A 20,638-nucleotide genomic window follows, 5' to 3' on the forward strand; every position below is an offset into this window, starting at 1 on the left:
ATGACTTTTTGTCTATGGATTTATCTTTTCTGGATGTTTCATAACTGGAAACATACAACATGTGGACCTTCGGGCCAGCTTCTTTCACTGAGCACAATGCTGTCAAGCTTTGTCTGTGTTGCGGCATGAATCATTCCTCTCCAGGGCTGACTAATGAGCCACTGTATTGAAAGAACCACGTTTTGTTTATCCATTCATCAGTTGACAGGCATTTGGGTTGTTTCCACTTTTGGGCTATAATGAATAATGCTGCGATGAACATTCATACACAAGGTTTTGTGCAAACATATATTTTCAATATTCTTGGGTCTATATCTAGGAGCAGAATTGCTGGGTCATTTAAGTCTAACACTTTGAGGAACTGCTAAACTGTTTTCCTTGGTGGATCCACCATTTTGCATTCCTACCAGCAACATCTGAGGGTTCCAATGTCTCCACTTCCCTACCAGCACTTGTTACTATCTTTTTTATTATAGCCATCCTAGTGGGTGTGAAGCGATGTCTTATTGTGGTTTTAATTTGCATTTCTCTAATGGCTAATGATGCCAAACGTCTTTTCTCATGCTTAATGGCCATTTGTATTTGGAGAAATGTCAATTCAGATCCTTTGCACATTTAGAAAACAGGGTTGTTTGTCTTTTCCTTGTTTCCTTGGGTTATTGAGAGGATAAAATGGAAAGATGTGAGTGACATTTATAGACCAAGGCCAGGCATGTGGTAAGCACCCACCGAATGTTTCGCACACATAAAAATCATGCTGGTGCTGGGCAAGGTGGCTCACACCTGTAATCCCAGCACTTTGGGAGGCCAAGGCAGGTGGATCACCTGAGGTTGGGAGTTCAAGACCAGCCTGACCAACATGGAGAAACTCCATCTTTACTAAAAATACAAAATTAGCCGGGGATGGTGGCATATGCCTGTAATCCCAGCTACTCAGGAGGCTGAGGCAGGAGAACTGCTTGAACCCGGGAGGCGGAGGTTGCGGTGAGCCAAGATGGCGCCCTTGCACTCCAGCTTGGGCAACAGGATCGAAACTCTGTCTTGAAAAAAAAAAAAAAAGTCATGCTGGTGATCAGCCCTGGTGGCTCACACCTGTAATCTCAGTACTTTGGGAGGCCGAGGCAGGCGGATCACGAGGTCAGGAGTTTGAGGCCAGCCTGGCCAACACAGTGAAACCCTGTCTTTACTAAAAATACAAAAAATTTAGCTGGGCATGGTGGCGGGTGCCTGTAATCCCAGCTACTTGGGAGGCTGAGGCAGGAGAATTGCTTGAACCCAGGAGGTGGAGGTTGCAGTGAGCCGAGATCATGCCACTGCACTCCAGCCTGGGCGACAGAGCTACGTCTAAAAAAAAGCAAAAAATCGTGCTGGCAATTAGTCTTTATGAGCTAAAAGTGACTAGTGACATCTCAGAAACAGAGGAGTACAAAACCCATCTGTGAAGAACATTCCACATAGAGGAGAGAGGAGAATGGGGGCAGAGGATTGCTTCAGAAACTTCCTGGAGGCCTCCGGGGGATGCTGAGCTGTCACTTGAGACCTCCTCGGAGGAAGCACTCAGAGAGATGGAAGCAGGAAGAGGACTGAGTGATGCCCCTGTGACTGAGGCTGTTGGGGACAGGGCTGGGAGCCTGGAAGCCGGCAGGAGGAAGGGATGGGGGCACGGAGGCATGTGGAGTGAAACCAGGGGCAATGAACATGACATCAAGAAGAAAGGCAGGCATCTGAAGACCACTAGGCTCCAACTGAGGGGGTGGGTGCAGAGGGGACTGAAGTCCTGGGGCTGAGGACGATGGAAGGAGCACAGCGTGTTCCATGATGGGGGTGACTCAGGGTTGACAGGTGCAGCAGCACGTGGGGACCAGATTCTCTCCCCTGCTCACTTCATGCTCCCATTGTCCCTTTTCATTAGAAAAACACCATATTAACAAGTGCAGGACCCTAACAGTTTGGGTTCAATACTTATTGTAAACAACCCCACGGAGGGCTGGCCCCGAGAGATCAGCTGGGACCTCCCCAGAGCAGAGAGGCTTGCTGGACCACACAGCTGTCAGTGGCAATGGAGAAACAAATAGATCTGATAAACAGCGACGTCCTGTTCTTTAGAGTCACTTTAAAAAATGGTATTTATACAAAGCACAGAAAGTACAAAGCAAAAAGCAGAAAAGTAACCACCCCATCACGAGACACTAACATAAACATTGCTAATTCGCTGGTGTATCTTCTTCTCTCTTCCTCCCTGTATGTATGTAATTTCCATCTTGTATATACATGTATTACATGTATATGTATAATTTTAGTCTGAGATTTCTAGCAGCATTAGCATTTTCCCATTTAGTTAGAATTTCTTCCTAAATATCATATTTTAATTTTAGTCTGAGATTTCTAGCAGCATTAGCATTTTCCCATTTAGTTAGGTTTTCTTCCTAATGATCATATTTAATGGATGTACAGGATTCTATTACATGATGTGCCACACTTTATGAAATGATTCTTCTATTATCAGATATTTAAGTTATCAACAGCATTTTGTTGTTATAAATATGACTGATGAAGATCTTTGTGCAGAAATGTTATAAACATGTCTGGTTATAGATTCCGAGGAGTGGAATTACTAGATCAAGGGACAGGAGTGTTTTTAAGGCTCTTGATACAGAATGATACATTGTTTTCCAGAAATTTTTTTCCATATATACACCAGTAAGCTGTACAAGAGAGTGCCCGCCTCATTCTAACCTTCCTATTCTGAATATTTTCATTTCAAAACACAATACATTGCAAGGTGAAGGTGGTGAACGTTCATTTTGATTTGCATTTGATTGTGGTCATGTTGAGATTATTTGATAGAGTTATTGACTTTCATAATCCCCTATGGTCTGTTCAATTCTCTTTGCCATTTTTCTATTGAAGCTATAGTTTTTCTATTATCTACTTGCACAAATTTATATCACACTTGTTGCAAATATTTTCATTGTGATTTTCCTTTAAGTTTTATGATTTTTTTGACATTCAGGGATGGTAAATTTTTGTATAGTGAAGTCTATCAGTCTTTTCCTTTTTTCTCCCTTCGCTTTTCAATGCAGAGAATCCCTCTGCACACAGAAATTCACTTGTTTCTTCTTGCGCAAGGCAGGTGGGTTAGGACAGAGCCTTTGGAGCTAATAGACTTGGGCTAAAGATTCAGCAGTTTTTTGTTTGTTTTTTTTTTTTTTTTGAGATGGAGTCTTAGTCTGTCGCTCAGGCTGGAGTGCAATGGCGTGATCTTGGCCCACTGCAAACCTCTGCCTCCTGGGTTCAAGCGATTCTTCTGCCTCAGTCTCCTGAGTAGCTGGGATTACAGGCACTCGCCACCATGCCCAGCAAATTTTTGTATTTTTTAGTAGAGACAGGGTTTCACCATATTGGCCAGGCTGGTTTCAAACTCCTGACCTTGTGATCCACTTGCCTCGGCCTCCCAAAGTGCTGGGATTACAGGCGTGAGCCACTGCGTCTGGCCAGGATCCAGCAGTTTATTTAATTCTGCTGGGCTCTGGTTCCTCATTTGAAAACCAGGGCTAAGAATACCTATGTGATAATGATGTGGGGCAGATTGGACGGAAAATATGTATCACATTTTTAGCACAGTACTTGGTAAAAACAAATATAGCAGTTATGGGTTTTTTACTTTTGTTTTTGTTTGTTTGTTTTACATTGAACCATTTAATCTCTCTGGAATTAATTTAATAAATGATGTAGGATACAGATTTAGGCTGAGCACAGTGGCTCACGCCTGTAATTGCAGCACTTTGGGAGGCTGAGGTGGCCAGATAACCACAGGTCAGGAGATCGAGACCATCCTAGCTAACAGTGAAATCCTGTCTCTACTAAAAATACAAAAAAATAAAAATAAAAATTAGCTGGGCGTGGTGGTGTGTGCCTGTAGTTCCAGCTACCTGGGAGGCTGAGGTGGGAGAATCGTTTGAATCCAGGAGGCAGAGGTTGCAGTGAGCCAAGATTATGCCTCTACACTCCAGCCTGGGCCACAGAGTGAGACTCTGCCTCAAAAAAAGGAAAAAAAAAAAAAGATTTATGTGTATTTTTCTCAACTAATCATCTTTCCCAAAACCTCTTACTGAATAACATTCCTTTACCCTTTGGGGTTCCTCTTTTTTTTTTTTTTTTTTTTTGAGACGGAGTCTCGCTCTGTCGCCCAGGCTGGAGTGCAGTGGCGCAATTTCAGCTCACTGCAAGCTCCGCCTCCCGGGTTCACGCCATTCTCCTGCCTCAGCCTCTCCGAGTAGCTGGGACTACAGGCGCCCGCCACCACGCCCGGCTAATTTTTTTGTATTTTTAGTAGAGACGGGGTTTCACCGTGGTCTCGATCTCCTGACCTCGTGATCCGCCCTCCTCGGCCTCCCAAAGTGCTGGGATTACAAGCGTGAGCCACCGCGCCCGGCCGGTTCCTCTTTTATCATATTTTAAGTCATATATCTTTCTTTGTGTTTATACTCTGTTCCATGTATATCTGCTTTTCTTTCACCAATATCATAACAATTATACCACCTAATTTTATAAAATATTTTATTTTAGGTGTTTTCCTATCTATTCTTCCAGGTGAACCAGCTAATAATATTGCCAAGTTGGAGAAAACTACTATTGGGACTTTGATTGGAATTGTACAAAATCCATAATATAGCTTGGGTAAATTGGCATTTTAGTAATATTCAGTCTTAACAAATATGGTTGTCCCTATTATTTTAAACTTTGTAATTTTCTTCATATAGATCCTGCATATTTATTGTTATAATTTCTTCCGATTAACTTATACTCTTATTACTGTTGTGAATACATTTTCCCCTACATTTCATTATAACTGATAACATACAGGGAAGTTATCAATTTTATAAATTCATCTTTTATTCTGTCACTTTACTCACTTCTCATTATTTCAAATTGTTTTTCAATTGCTTCTCTGGGATTTTCTTGTTTGACTCTCATGTTTGACTCCCATGTCATCTATAAATTACCATTGTTTTGTGGTGTACTTTCCAAATACTTATGACACTTATTCAGATTTCATAACTTATTGCATGGGCCAGTATTTCTAAAACACTACAGTGGGGAATATTGGAAAAAGAAAACATCCACCTCAAGGAGACATACTGTGAGAATTGCCGTGGACCACCTGGGAAGGGCATGGGATAGCCTCTGTCACCTAGTTACCACTTGATAAAAAATAATTGTTGCTGTTTGTCACGTCCAAGAAGAAGCAGTCTTCTTGTAGTTTTAGAAAGAGTTCAGAAGGACTGAGTATTTAATTTTTATCAAATGCCTTTTTAATATCTATTGTGATGATTATATTATATCCCTTATTTCATTTACTGGTAAAATACTTTTATATATTTATATTTGACTTATATATATTAAACCATTTCGCATGATTACAATGAACTATTCTTGATACAATATCTTTTTATTGTACTCTGAAACTTATTTGGGATTTTTATATATGTATTCATAGTTGAGGTTGATTTACCTGATTTTGCTTATGTTATGGTTTTAAGAGTCATGTATATTTTACAAAATATTCTGGAGGCATTTATGTAGCATAATTATTATCTGATTTTTGAAATACTTAAAAAAATGTTGGTAAAGCCACTTCTTCTCAACGCCATTTATAGAGATAATTCTTTAATATTTACTTCAATTTATTCTTTAGTGTTGAATTGGTCTTGTTTTCTATTTCCTCCCATGTCACTTCTGTTAAGTTATACATAATTTTCAGAGAACAATCTATTTGTTGAGATTTTCAAAATTTCTGGCAAACAATCATGCATAGTTTTGTATAACTGTAAGGTTTTTTTTTTTATTGTGGCCATCTTCATTTTCTCATTTCTAACTGTTTGTGGTGCCCAGGGTCCTGGCAGGAAATAGATGGCATGTTCAACAGGAGTGATAAAGACAGGAATGGCAATGCAGCCAGTGGCTGGCACCCTCAGGATCCATTCCCACCCCTGACCTGAAGAGGCAGGGGCCAGAGCTGTGTCACCAGAACCTGGCAGGGCTGCAGCTAGGAGCTGGTTGGGAAATCTGCAGAAACACAGTCTTAAGAAAATGCAAAAACACAGACAAAAACTTTAGAAATTAGAAATGATATGTAACAAGAGTCACAAAAGGATTTAAAAGCAATTACAGGAGCAGATCAGCAAAGCGAGATAGGAACACAAAGAGGTTCTTGAATTTTATAGTTTGGTTCTCTGTCTCTCTGTGGGTCTGTCCATGGTGAAGATGTTCCTGGGTCTGGCTGTCAGTGTTCATTTGGCTAGGAATGGCCATACAGAAATGCTAAGATTTATCTGAAAGAATCAAACACGATGCAGTTTCTTCCTACTTCCACAGGCTTGTCCTCCCATATTAGAGTAGAACTGCTCGTACCACATCAGGGTTGACCTGGTCTTGGAATGCCCTTCTGCTGATAGTACCTTCCTGCCTCTTCTTTGCCTCTACACTCAGCATAGGGTGGGCACCTGTCATCACCCAGCACCTGTGGGAGTCACATGGGAAATTTGCTGTAAGCCCCCCTTCATCTGGGAATGGAACAAATCTCATTTGTTAGCAGAAGGAAGTACTGTTGGGCCCAGTGCTATCCTAACCCAGATCTCCAATGGGAATAATCCTGATCTAATTACTCTGAAAGGCCACCCAGTCACTGGGAGGAGTCTCAGCTGAGAGCCAGTGTTAGCGTAACAAGGTGTTACTAAATCACCACAAAGAGCTGGGGAAGGGCTAGGCGAGACCCACTGCCCCCAAAGAGCAGTGAGCATGTTTTCCAGGTTATGTTCCAGGGCAGCAATTGCCAAACACTATTTAGTTGTGGAATCTTTGCTTTAAACATTTTGCATGTAAGATATTGTGTGTGTATGTGCATGTGTACATACACATATGCATGCATGCATGTTACATGTATACACATGTATGCATATGTTGTGTGTGCACATGTATGTGTGTGTGTATATAGGACCAGAATGAAATACAAACTGCTGGTGGGGTGGCAGGCCAAGTGAGCATCCTCCTCCACTGCCTGGCAGAGCCCCCACACCCATGGAATAGTTTGGTACTACTGCTCACCCGATGACTTGTGTGTGGTGGGGCTGTTGGGGTGTGTGTGGGGTGGTGCTGTATGTTTTCCCTTGAAGGTTGAAACTGATTCAGCCCCGGGGGTCAGAATGTCCAGCCCTGTGCATTGGCTATGCAGGGTCATTAACATCTGCTGAGACGTTACTGTCTAAGGGGGAAGTATGGGAAGTATCTTCTTCCTATTATACTAGCTTTTGAATTCTGATCTGTTTTGGTAACATGGAGCTGTTTCTTTGTTTCAATGTTTCTAGAACATCTTTGAAAAAGCCATAAAGGTTTGTCTGCCACATTTGATTGAACCAGAAAGGCTTTCCTGTTCTGTGCGCCTGCCTCTGACTCTCCCTTCGTGACTATGTTCTTTCTCTCTGTCTACTGGCTGATGTTCTTCCTCTCTGTCTACAGGCTGATGTTTGGGCTGGCTGGAGCTCTTCCACAAGTCAGCGGCCCTCAGCCAAATAAGAGGCTGTTGTCACCCCTCACCTCATTTGCATACCTACAGGAGGAAGTGCCAAGGGAAGACAGCGTTGAAAAATAAGAGCATAGCAGAGTTGAGCTATCTCCACATTTGTCTGGCAGGCTCTGCAAAGGGGATTGAGGCCAGTGGTTCTCTGTGTCCCAGAGGTGTCCCTGGGAGATGTAGTGTCACTGGACTAGAGATTCATCCTTGCTGTCTCTGATGCAAGACAATTGTATCAGTTCAGGCTCTGGAGTTAGGACGGGGAGCAGAAGGATGGGGACTAAAGCTATGGGAGAAAGAGAGAAAAATCACCTTTTCTATGTGAAGTGAAGAGACATGTGGAAGTGAAATTACTCAAAATTCTTTTTAAGTACCCATGATGCAAAAGCCATAAAATAAAATATTGTAAAATTAGCCACATAAAATTGTAAAACATCTACACAGCTTTAAAAAAAAACCTGTTAAAAATAACTCCAAAATATATTGTAGCATATATCAGAGTCTTATTCATAACTAAGCAAAAAATGATACCAAAATAAGCGAGTCAAAGACACAAAAGAGAATTCACAGAAAAAGAAATACAGATAACTAAACATGAGAACATGCTGAAGGACTTTTCTCATAAAGAAAGGCAAATTAAAGCAAGTTATCATTCTCACCTCTCAGATTTGCAAAGATTAAAAGGTCTGATAACAGCCAGTTGGCAGGGTGTGGGGAAATAGACACATTCATATCCGGTTAGTAGGAGAAAAAAAAGGCCACAACTTCATTGGAAGACAGTTGGTAGTCTCTATCAAAATAGCAAATCTCTAGGTCATTTAGCCAGCTGTCACCTTCTAGTGATTTATCTACAATCACTAATAAATGTCAACACATGTACAGCACATGGTGAGACATGATGAAAATAGTAATAAACCATCTCTCACTTGGCTTGAGAAGACCTCTATGATCTTTTTTGGTGAAAAAAAACAAATTTCAGAAAACAGTATATATAGTATGATATTATTGGCATCTAAAAAGACATGCATATATAATCTTGTGGGTATGTTTAAAATTTCTGAACTTAGTTACAAACAGGAATAGGAAATCTAAGAAGAGGGGCCAATGGGAGTGGGGAAGGAGATGTTTATTTTTTATTTTATATCTTTCTGTATGGTTTTCATTTTTTAAAGTTAGTATATATTTTTAAAAATCTAGTTAAACAGGGTCAGGTGCAGTGGCTCATGCCTGTAATCCCAGCACTTTGGAAGGCCGAGGTGGATGGATCACCTGAGGTCAGGAGTCGAGACCAGCCTGACCAGTATGGAGAAATCCCATCTCTACTAAAAATACAAAATTAGCTGGGTGTGGTGGCACATGCCTGTAATCCCAGCTACTTGGGAGGCTGAGGCAGGAGAATTGCTTGAACCCGGGAGGCAGAGTTTGCGGTGAACCAAGATTGCGTGCCATTGCACTCCAGCCTGGGCAACAAGAGCAAAACACCGTCTCAAAAAAAAAAAAAAAAAAGAAAAAGAAACCCCATCTCTACTAAAATACAAAATTAGCCAAGTGTGATGCAGGAGCTTGTAATCCCAGTTACTTGAGAGGCTGAGGCAGGAGAATTGCTTGAACCTAGGAGGCAGAGGTTGCAGTGAGCCAAGATCGTGCCACTGCACTCCAGCCTGAGTGACAGAGTGAGACTCTGTCTCAAAAAAAAAAAAAAAAACTAGTTAAACAATAACATCAATAACATACGTAAATGCTCAGTGGAGTGCCTGTACCTGAGAGGTTGAGTGTGTGGAGCTTCTACACTGAGGCACTGGCTTAATTACAGAGGCTGGTCCTGTCTACAGTGCTCTACGGGCCAGGTGAGCCTTCCAGGCTCACGAGAATCTTAAGTAGCAAAATGAGGCAAGATTACCGTGGGTGGGAACAGACCAGCAGCTGTAAGTAAGAGCCTAAGATCCAAAGAGCTTTCCCCCAATCTCCTGACAGCCTGCTGGCCTCAGCAGCCGATGGATTCCATGGGTGTTAGCTGCTGCCAGGGTTTCAGCAGGCTGAGGACCACCCCAGTGTGCCCCTCTCCCAAGGTGCTAGCACTTGACAGCTCCCTTTTCCTCTCAGAGGTTTTAGGAAAGTAAAAAGTACCCTCTCCTCCTCACATTAGGGATGACTGTGCCAAAGGAAGTAGAGCTTCTAGAAAGAGAAGAGAATCTGGGATTCCTCGGACTTTCTTGTTAGAAACAACCCCAAGACTTGCTCTCCAGCTATTGGGGCAAATCCAGGTCTTGGCAGGGCTGGTGGCCACCCCCTGGGAGATAATCCAAGGGGCGTAGTGTCCAAGAGGATGAAGCCATTTGGGGGTGGCGGGGAGCTCAGCGAGAACGAGGTGCTGAGTGATCCCTGCCCCGGCCGGGTGGCCCCTCTGCAGCTGTGCCTGGCTTCCCATTCACCACAGGCCACTCTGCTCGGGCCTGCTGGAGTCGTGTTTCTTCTTCAAACACCCCCTCTTTTTTGTTGTTTGTTTGTTTGTTTGTTTGTTTTTGAGATGGAGTCTCGCTCTGTCGCCAGGCTGGAGTGCAGTGGCACGTTCTCGGCTCACTGCAAACTCCGCCTCCCAGGTTCAAGCAATTCTCCTGCCTCAGCCTCCGGAGTAGCTGGGACTACAGGCGCGCCACCACGCTCAGCTAATTTTCGTATTTTTAGTAGAGATGGGATTTCACCATGTTGGCCAGGATGGTCTCAATCTCTTGACCTTGTGATCTATCGGTCTCAGCCTCCCAAAGTGCTGTGATTACAGGCGTGAGCCATTGTGCCCGGCCTGCAAACACCCCCTTTTGCTCTACCTTCTTGGCAGCCGAGAGGTTAAGAAAGCCCCTCCACGTGGCAGACTCCTTTAGATCAGACCCTGTAGCTGCCAGGTCCCCACCTAAATGACTGCCCCCCACACCTTTTCCTGGTGCTCTCTGAGTGCAGAAGAAGTGGGGGAATAAGAGGGCCTCAGCCCACGATTGCTGGACGTCAGGGCTCACCTCCATCTTAGAGAACGGTCAGCTCCGAAATTCAGAGACTTTGTGTCCAGATTCCTCAAGCTGTGTCAGGAAGTCTTGTCTTTTCAGTTAAGAGGAAACCGGGTTTTCCTGCATGGGTTCTAATAAAGTCTTTGATCTATTTCAGGTATCGGAATTGCGTTTACACTTACAGAATTCTGCCCAATGAAGATGATAAATTCACTGTTCAGGTGAGTCCTTTATAAACCTAGAAATCTGAACCTGACTTCAGCCGATACTGGCAGAGAAAGGGTGTAAACGATGAGGAAGAAAGCGCATGCGCAGGTAGCCGGACGATAGCCAGGCTGAGCCCGGCTTCCTCCCAGGCGTCCGTGGGGTGGCTTTGCTGGTAAACTGTGGCCCTCCAAGTGACCTGCTCTGTGACATGACGGAGTTGCATGCCACGGGCTATTTGTGGTCCATGGGTATGAAGAGGAAACGAAGGTGAAGCAGACTGCCCAGAGATGAAGGGAAAGGACGGGCTGTGGCTTGGCCGACTGTTGTCTTCAGTCTCTCAAAGGAGAGAGAGGAAGTGGCTCAGGAGGGAGAGAAGGGAGGTGAACTTACAGGAGAACAGACCGTGTTTTCTGAGGGGCTGTGAGACTAGCACAAAACAGTGCCTTTCCATTTGTAGAACTCTGTTCTGTGCAACGCTGGTGCTCATGGCATCTGATCTCACCAAGCAAAGTCAAAATGTGCAAAACTTGCAGTTCATTTTTTTCTTTTTTTCTCTTTTTTTTTTTGAGGCAGAGTTTCACTCTTGTCGCCCAGGCTGGAGTGCAGTGGCGCAATCTCGGCTTCCTGCAACCTCCACCTCCCGGGTTCAAGTGATTCCCCTGCCTCAGCCTCCCGAGTAGCTGGGATTACAGGCGCCCGCCACCACGCCCAGCTGATTTTTGTATTTTTGGTAGAGATGGGTTTTCTCCATGTTGGCCAGGCTGGTCTTAAACTCCTGACCTTGAATGATCTGCCCACCTTGGCCTCCCAAAGTTCTGGGATTACAGGCATGAGCCACCCCGCCTGGCTGCAGTTAAATTTAAAAAGAAAAATCAGCTGCACCCACCCAAGCCCGGGAAGGCCACCCGAAGCACGGTTTACTAAAGGCTTTGTTTTGCCACAAAATGTGACAACTCAGAGCATCCACGTCCCGAGCAGAGTAGCCGGGGTCGACAAATGTTTGGACATCATGTCGTGGAAGAGCAATGGCGGCGTTGGAGGAGTTTGGTTGAAAAGAAAGTGGAAGTGGGAGGGGAGAGGCAGGGTACACTCTTCAGTTTCAAAGCTTGAAGGGAATGATTCATTTTGTGCAGAACTAGGATGTAGTAGTAGACAGGGAGCTGGACTCAAGGTGTGGGGAGACCACAGGCAAGTCCCTGGGGGCAAAACTCCTCCAGAAGTTGTCAAGAGGGAGAGCGTGGTGAGCAGAACGCCCCTCAGGAAGACAGCTTATGAGGATGGAAGGAATTGCTTCGAGGAGCGATGTGGTTGAGAGAGACCCAAGGGGCATGTGTGATGCAGCCCGGTCCAGGGGCTGTTTGCTGCAAGGCCTCCTTAGGAGATGCCAGTTTAGGCTCAAGCAGAACCACTCCCCACGTAGTTAGGCTGGCCTTGCTGCTGGCTGCCTCATCCTCCTGCTGCCGCGTCCACTGCAGCCTCTAATGCACATCTGCTGGAAGGCTTTCCACTGGCCTAGGGCACCGCAGGTTTGGCCTGGTTCTTAGCAGTCACCAGGAGCAGATGTTGGCACACCTAGTACAAGAACGTCCTTTCCAGCACTTGGCAGCTATTTGCCGTGGGAATGTCTGCCTCTGACATGGGCTCTTCACCATGTGTGGGATGTGACCGGCAGAGGCGAGCCCTGTCTGGGGCAGGCAGTTGGCCTCAATGACCTCTACCATTTTTTCCAAGTCTAGGAGGGCATGAGCTGTTCTGGCAGAGTTGGCATCTGTGATAGGTGTTTTGCTGAGAGGAGTCGGCAAACTCTCTTAAGTTAAAAGTTGGTCGATGCTTTTGATCTTTTTTCCCTTTGTGGTTTCTTCTCTTCCTTCAAAGTGAAGAAAACTTTACGTATGACTGGAAAAGACATGACTCTGTGGCTTCTAGTAGAGTTGGCACCCGCCGCCTGTAAATGTGTAGACTGCATCTCCGGTTTGCCCCTCTCTGTCACCATCACGTTCTTGCTACTGTGACATCTTGTGACCCTGGGAACTGCTGATGAAATCCGGGGCCTCGTCAGGCTACAGCGCGGGGTGGGGTGCGGGGAAAAGAAACTCACCTTGGCTGACTCTGTAAGGGGTAAGGGGTGGGCGGCCTTTGTGGAGATGTGCAGAGCTAGGAAGGAGAAGGCCGCCCTAGGGCCTTGGAACCAGAAGAGCATGGGGTCTGCACGTGGCTTCTCCCGTGGATCAGCTTTTCTCTGTGGGGCCGCTCTTCCCAGCCAGCAGCCTTCCTTCTCAGTCCCCAGTCCTAAAAGGGAGTCTGATGGCTCAGCCTCCATGGCTTTCTCCGCATGAGCCACTCAGGGGCTGCCAGTCTGTGTATGAATCGGCTATCTTGGAGCAGGTGCCCCCCTCTGCCTCTCGGAGATGGGGACAGAGTCGTGGGGGCAGCGTGGCTCCTTAAGGTCTCCGCTCAGCCAGGGCAGTGGGCGGGCAGCTTTCATAGAAGATGGGTGGCCCTGCTGGACATATCTGCTCCTGACCCCGGCACTAGATCCGTGACCTCCTCAGTAGCTGACATGGTACAGGGAGCTGTGGACCTAGGTGGTCTGAAGAGGTTTCCCTTCAAGGTGAATTAAAGGGGAATTCTCATAGGATTCTCCTAGGTGGACTCACCTGTGAGAATCTACCTCCAAGACTAAATGACAGCAGATGTCTACTGAGGACCAAGTGCACACTCACGCCCAATTAAGCAGACTCAGAGCCCTTCGGGGAAGCTTTAGCAGTTATTGATCTCTGCCTATTTTAACTCAAGTTCCTCTTTTCATGTTGAGGCAAAACCTCACAGTCTTTTCTGAGCTTAGCCACAGTTTCTAAATAACTCATTCCTGACACCTGAGCCTGTTCAGTGCCACCAGAATACGAGGCTCCCCAAAATAAGAATCTGGCCTGAAACTTTGCCAAGTGAAGCACCGAAAGGCTTTCATTGTTTCTTAGTTTAGTAACTTTGGCTCTTTTCCCGGGGACTTCTGTTCTCTTGTCAACACCAAAGATCTCATCTTCATTCTTTGCAGACCAACTTCATGGAGTTGGCCCACGTGTCGTAGCCCATGACAGCCCCGTATCAATCAGGGAGAGGAGCCACCTCACCTGGGGGACTCTTTTCTCTCACTCCATCTTTCACAGACTTAAAAAAAATCCGAGATGGGAGGGCAGGATGCAAACTGTAATTTCATCCAACCCCCTCGTTCTAAATATGAGTGTTGCTGAGAACTGCGGAAGTTGGAACTCACAGCCAGGCCTCCCGGCCTCTCCGGCTAAGCTTTCTTCCTTCCAGCCCAGAAGGTGTTTCCAAGCCTGGCTGGAGTCCCCTGGGGAAGGATGAGCCCAGGACTCTGCCCAGAGGGACAGGGAGACAGGGCAATGTGGCCTCTCAGAGAGCTTGGCCTCTTGTCCTTCACACGGTTGTAAGATAATATTTGATCCCAGGTGGCATCTGTCCCTTGTGGTAAATCAGTGAGGTGCCCCTAGAATGAAAGCAGACTCCATTCCTGGCTGGGATCTGGGTTCAAGTCCAATTTGGTCAGTGATGTGGCCTTGGGCAAGGACTGCCAAGAAACTGCTGGAAAGTAGAGATCACACACATACCTCCCAGCACAAGGAAGCTGCTGGGGAGAAGGGTGGAGACAGCAGGGAGCTGGAGGTGCTTTAGAGGATTCTAGGCAGTGCTGGGAGTTGTGGGGAAGGAGGGGTAAATTTTGGAACTCCGTCCCCCTCGGCTCTGCTCTTTGGGCTGTGGGCTTCATGTCTTCAGGGACCTGAGTAGGCTCTGGAACTGTTAAGCAGTTGTTCAACAGCTGCTGTGCCACTCAAACCCTGAGAACCTTCTGGACTCAGCTTGCGCTGCTTGTCCTGGTTGGGGGAGGGTTGGGGCAGTGCTCTGAGTCCTGTGTGAGGCCAGACGAAGGCAGGATGGCTCAGCCCCGCAGGCCTGACTGTCCCACACCAAGAGAGCGGGTTTCTTGTAAAGCCAAAACTCCTTGCTTGACTTGGAAAGGGAAGTGACTCTCCCCTAAGAGAAGCCCGTCTTGAGCTGCTCGCTGCAGACTGAGCTGGGAGGCTGCTGCTGCCTTTGAAATGGCCCCTCTCTGGGAGAGTCAGGAAGAGTCTGAGGCCCTGCCAGCCGCCCTCATGGGCCAGCTCCGGGGTGGCCAGGGAGACCTGGAGCGGCCTCAGACGTGTCGCATAAATGGCTGTCTCAAATCTAGGGCCACAGTTGAAGCAAAAGAGGCCCTTCGGCTCCACCCTACAACCTTTCGGCCCTTGCGCCTTTTCCAACATCCTTCCCACCAAGAGGAATAAAGCAGAAAATTAGAACTACCCATAATCCCCTATCACATCAATGTTCTCTGTGAACTTCCTGTCTTTTCTTGAGGTTGAGATTGTATCTAGGATATTGATTGTTTCAGTCAAGATGGGAGCACCCCCAGGTGTTTTTCTGTTTTGTTTTGTTTTGTTTTTGAGACAGGGTCTTGTTCTGTAGACCAGGCTGGAGTGCAGTGGCGCGATCTCGGCTCACTGCAACCTCTGCTCCCAGGCTCAAGCAATTCTCCCACCTCAGCCTCCTGAGTAGCTGAGATTACAGGTGTGCACCACTATGCCCAGCTAAATTTTGTATTTTTCTGTAGAGATAGGGTTTCACTATGTTGCCCGGGCTGGTCTCAAAAGCCTGGGCTCAAGTGATCCACCCGCCTCAGCCTCCCAAAGTGTTGGGATTACAGGCGTGAGCCACCACGCCCAGCCACACTCCCAGGTTTTAATGCAAGTTTAGATGAAGGGTTAGAAAATATCTATCTCATAGACCCTTTCATTATTCTTTCCCGATCTGGAAGAAAAAATCCAGTGGCCTGAGCCATTCCGGTGAGTTCTAAAGAAGAGACACTTGTGACTCAAGTCCCTGGTCCCTGACGGTGGCTGTCACGTATCTCCGGGCGGCATGGCTTTTGGGGAGGGAAAACAAAACAACTTTCTAAAAGTTGTTCCGTCACAAGCATCCGGGAGGTGAACGGTTGAGCCATTGTTATTAAGCTCAGGAAGCGAGTGGCAGCTGTTATTGTTCTGAGTGGTCACTGAGTGAAGTAAAGATTCCGTCTGAGCCGCCGGGCAAAGGATGTGGCTCTAACACACTTCCTGAAGTTGCACAACAAGGGGCGCAGAAAAGGTTCAGGGCACAGAAGCCTAGCATGGCCAGGGCTGCCCTGTGTGGGCTCCACAGCCACGCCAAGGACAGTGGGCCCCAAGGGGGTCCATGCTGGTGGAGGGGTTCCTTTATGCTCTGACACTCACCTTCTAGAAATCTGCATTTTGAATTGGTTTTTCTGTCTACTGCAGAATATGGACAGATCTATTTTCTAAGCCTCCGAATATCTCAAAACATCTTTAGTTGTCTACACATTCAAGAGTAATTTGATAGATATAAAATTCTTGGAACCAACTGTTCGCTCAAAATCCTATACGAGGTACAGCACTGCCTTCAAGAATGTAGTGTTACGGGCCAGGTGCAGTGGCTCACGCCTGTAATCCCAGCACTTTGGGAGGCTGAGGCAGGCGGATCACCTGAGGTCAGGAGTTTGGGACTAGCCTGGGCAACATAGTGAAACCCCGTCTCTACTAAAAATGCAAAATTTAGCCGGGCGTGGTGGCACATGCCTGCAGTCACAGCTACTCCAGAGGCTGAGGTGGAAGGATTGCTTGAACCTGAGAGGCCGAGGCTGCAGTGAGCTGAGGTCTCACCACTGCACTCCAGCTGGGTGACAGAGTAAGACTGTCTCAAATTAAAAAAAAAGAATGTAGCGTTATGAATAGTTCCGAGTACAAAATCCAAGGCCAAACTTGTGCTGGTTCCTATAGAGGGGACCCATTTTTTTCTTTTTTTCTACTTTGAAGCCGGTGGGAATTCTTTTCCAGTGTTGTCATTTTCCTTTCATTGATAGTGCCTGCAATGTGTTCAGCTTGCTCACTTTGCAAACTCTGTTCTTTGACACAAAAGACCTTTCTTCTGTTAGGTCTTTGAGTAAGTTTTTATTCCAGCTCTTCTGGCATCTTTCTTCTAATCCCCTGAGAAAGCCAAGCCTCCCCTCGTTTTCTAGCCTCCTGGGGTACACATGCCCTTGTGACTGAGCAGCCCCTCCCTCTTGTGTGGCTGCAAGATCCCTAATCCCTTCCCCAGTCTGTCAGAGAATTCTGGAAATAGTATCCATACCATTTGTCATCTCTACCTCCAAATGACTGTCTTTATTTTCTCCCCATCCCCACTGGCCATTTTGTCCTTGTTTCTCCATGTTCCAGAGCCTTCTGGTTCACCTTGCCCCAGATCGTGGGTCTGTTTCCTGTCTTTGTTACCCAAAGCAGTCTAGAACTCACATCAACGTGCACCATGTAGCTGATAAGTTTAGACTGGGGAATGGGATGCAAGTGTAACCAATGAGATGTGAAGAGAAGGGCTTTGTGGGCTTCTAGTAAAGGTCTATTTGTCTTAAAAACAGACATAGGGATAAGATAGCCTCTTTCTTTCTTTCTTTTCTTTTTGAGACAGAGTTTCGCTCTTGTTGCCCAGGGTGGAGTGCAATGGCATGGTCTCGGCTCACCACAACCTCCACCTCCTGGGTTCAAGTGATTCTCCTGCCTCAGCCTCCCGAGTAGCTGGGATTACAGGCACCTGCCACCATGCCGGGCTAATTTTTGTATTTTTAGAAGAGATGGGGCTTCACTATGTTGGCCAGGCTGGTCTCGAACTCCTGACCTCAGGTAATCTGCTCGCCTTGGCCTCCCAAAGTGCTGGGATTACAGGTGTGAGCCACTGCACCCGGCCAAGATAGCCTCTTTCCTACCTTTGGAAGCTGCCATAGGATGTGATAGCTGGGTCTCTGCTGCTGCCTTGTAACCATGAGGAGAGGTAGCTGGAGAGTGAGGCCAACACACGGAAAGGAGAAGTGAACCTGGGTCCTGGATGATGCCCTTGAATTTGCTTAACAGAATGAGGCAACCTGGGATCTGCCTTGCCTCTAGATTTTCTGTTTTGTGAGTTAATTAATTCCTTTTTGCTCAAGTTAGTTGAGTTAGGGTTTTCTAACAGCTAAAAGTGTCCTAACTTACAAAGGTTTAAACTATCCTAGGGGAATTTCAAAGCAGAAAAGTGAAAATTTCAAATTGAATATCGAGTTTCACTGCACCAAATGCCCATGAGCCACGGTCTGACAACACAGTCCCTGGGTCTTCCTTCTCCTTAGCCTGTGTCGTGTTTCTGGGACCTGCTCCAGCCCTGTCCCAGACATTCCTAATGACTTATGTTCCTGTCAGACATCCTTGGGCTCAACATCTCTTTCTCCAACCCTAACTAGAAAAAGAACAAAAATCAATCAGTATTTTAACAATGTCTATGCGCTGGGCAGGCATGATTTCTTGCTTATTGCAGAATGGTTTCACTTCTCATCTTGACTTTGCCCTTCGAGATCAGGTTCCGGGTCTAATTGTGTCTGTCAGATTTGCAAGAGGCCACTTCGGGTTTGCCAAATAGAAGAAAGTCTTTCTGAGCGGCATCACTTGATCACCCCAGAAAAATAGTTACCCCATCCTTCACTTGTTGCTCTTTAACCGCTTACCCTCCTTTCTTTTCTTTGTGACACTTGTGACTATCTGATTTTATATTTATTTATTTATTTGAGATGGAGTCTCACTCTGTCACCAGGCTGGAGTGCAGTGGCACAATCTCGGCTAACTGCAACACCTGCCTCCCGGGTTGAAGTGATTCTTCTGCCTCAGCCTCCTGAGTAGCTGGGACTACAGGCACACGCCACCACACCCAGCTAATTTTTGTATTTTTGGTAGAGACAGGGTTTCACCATGTTGCCCAGGATGGTCTCAATATCTTGACCTTGTGATCCACCCACCTCAGCCTCCCAAAGTGCTGGGATTCCAGGTGTGAGCCACCATGCTCGGCCCTGATGTATTTTAAAATATACATTTTTATATTGACTTATTTATCATCTATACTAGAACTACTCCTAGCATGTGGTGAGTGCTCGCTACGTATTTATTGAATGAATTAACTCTTCTGCCACCATTAAGAAGATAGGAAGTGCTACAGATTTCACTTAAAATTATGATCTATCTCACCCTTGCTGCAGTTATTAATCTTAAATTTGTCCTCCACAGGATCTGCCGTTATCTATTGACTTGCTTTTCAGGCCTTGGTCAACTTCCTCTGCATTCGAGACGGGTTCTCTTTTCTGGACTCAGTTCTGCTGTAGCTCCCTCCAAAGTGGATTCTCATTTCAGCATTGAATTGAGCTCCTCATTTTTTTTTTTTCTCGAGACAGAGTCTCACTCTGTCCCCCACGCTGGAGTGCAATGGCGAGATCTCGGCTCACTGCAACCTCCACCTCCTGGGTTCGAGCGATTCTCCTGCCTCAGCCTCCCAAGTAGCTGGGATTACAGCCGCGCGCCACCACCCCCCACTAATTTTTTGTATTTTTAGTAGAGACGGGGTTTCACCATGTTGGCCAGGCTGGTCTCAAACTTCTGACCTTGTGATCTGCCCGCCTCAGCCTCCCAAAGTGCTGGGATTACAGGCATGAGCCACCGCGCCCGGCCGAGGTTCTCATTTTGTTGCAAGCCTGCCTTGCCTGGCTGCTCTTCGTGTTTCACTGGCCCTGTTGTCCGTTCATCTTTCTCCTCTTCCTGGGATTTTCACTCCTGGGTCATAAAGGCCTTGCCTTTTGATGTCCACGTGAGGCTGCCGATGCTTCCCGAGACGTCCCGAGACGTCCCGAGACAAGTTCCAGCAGCCGCATTTCCAGAGAAGGCTCTTCCTCGGGTCTTCAGGGTGGTGTAATGTCCTAGTTCCCTTGGGGAAGCAGTTTCTTCTCTCAAGCTTCTGTTTCCTCCTCAGAAACAGTGGGAGGCCAGCAGTACTTCTCTCCTGTGGAGATTTTGAGGACTAAAAGAGATGGTTTATGTAAACACGCAGCTCATGTCTGACACGTGACTCCATGGATGACTGTTTTAAAATGGCAAGGACGAACAGAGGCCAGTCAGCTCGCCAACACCAACTCAGGGTCACCGGGCAGAGGCCCCGGCCTGTGACCGGCCAAGAGCTGGGGACACCAGCCACAGGGGAGGGAGAAAGGGCTGTGACTTTGGGACACAAAAAACTCAGGAGTCCTGGGATTGGCAGCAAGACCGTCCAAAGGGGCCTTGGAGAGGAGGACGAGTGCCTGGAAATCCTGACTGGCCCTGGATCGGGCCCCAGGAGCGAGGGTCATGGGGGACGGAGGCACCAAGTAGGGGCCCCTAGACCCTGTCTGCCTTGGGACCCTCTGAGAACTGTAACGGTTAGCGTTACAGCCGTATGTCCTGACTATATTCCTTAAGGGTCAGGGGTTGTCCTGTGCCTGCTCCCTGGGCGTACGTCACTGCTGCTTTGGATAACTGAGGAAGACAGAGGCGGGGTGAGGGTGAGGGTGGGTGCTGGGGTCCCACCAGGTGACAAGAGAGAGCGTCGAGGACACGGGAGGGACCAGCAGAAGGCCCCACAACTCCCACCTGGGGCCTATCTTATCATCCGTTTCTGGCCTGGTTCCCTTTTGTTGAGCCCCTGTCAGGAGCTAGGCTCTTCATCCGTGTTCTTTAATCCTGGGGGAGGGTTTACTACTGTTGTTGCTATGATTACTATTCCCATTTTTAAATTCAAGGAAACAAAGGCTCAGATGAGATAACACTGTTTGCCTGTTTCATAAAACTTGTGACAGAAGAGGGATGTCATTGGAGCCATGCTGTGGCTCTGTGCCCTGCAGCCTAGGGCGCTGGGCTGGAGGGTA

The 20,638-nt window shown here is 46.8% G+C and overlaps 1 protein-coding gene across 2 annotated transcripts in view; it reads left to right on the forward strand.

The window, feature by feature from the left end:
• The window catches only part of INPP5D (inositol polyphosphate-5-phosphatase D), a 156,104-nt gene that overhangs the window by 9,167 nt on the left and 126,299 nt on the right, over positions 1-20,638 (forward strand). For both annotated transcript variants that reach the window (XM_055291011.2, XM_055291012.2), the window contains exon 2: positions 10,730-10,793. In XM_055291011.2, coding sequence (XP_055146986.1) covers positions 10,730-10,793 — 64 coding nt within the window. The remainder of the gene's footprint in view (positions 1-10,729; positions 10,794-20,638) is intronic.

The sequence above is a fragment of the Symphalangus syndactylus genome, chromosome 8 (genome assembly GCF_028878055.3).
Source record: "Symphalangus syndactylus isolate Jambi chromosome 8, NHGRI_mSymSyn1-v2.1_pri, whole genome shotgun sequence".
Classification (NCBI taxonomy): domain Eukaryota; kingdom Metazoa; phylum Chordata; class Mammalia; order Primates; family Hylobatidae; genus Symphalangus; species Symphalangus syndactylus.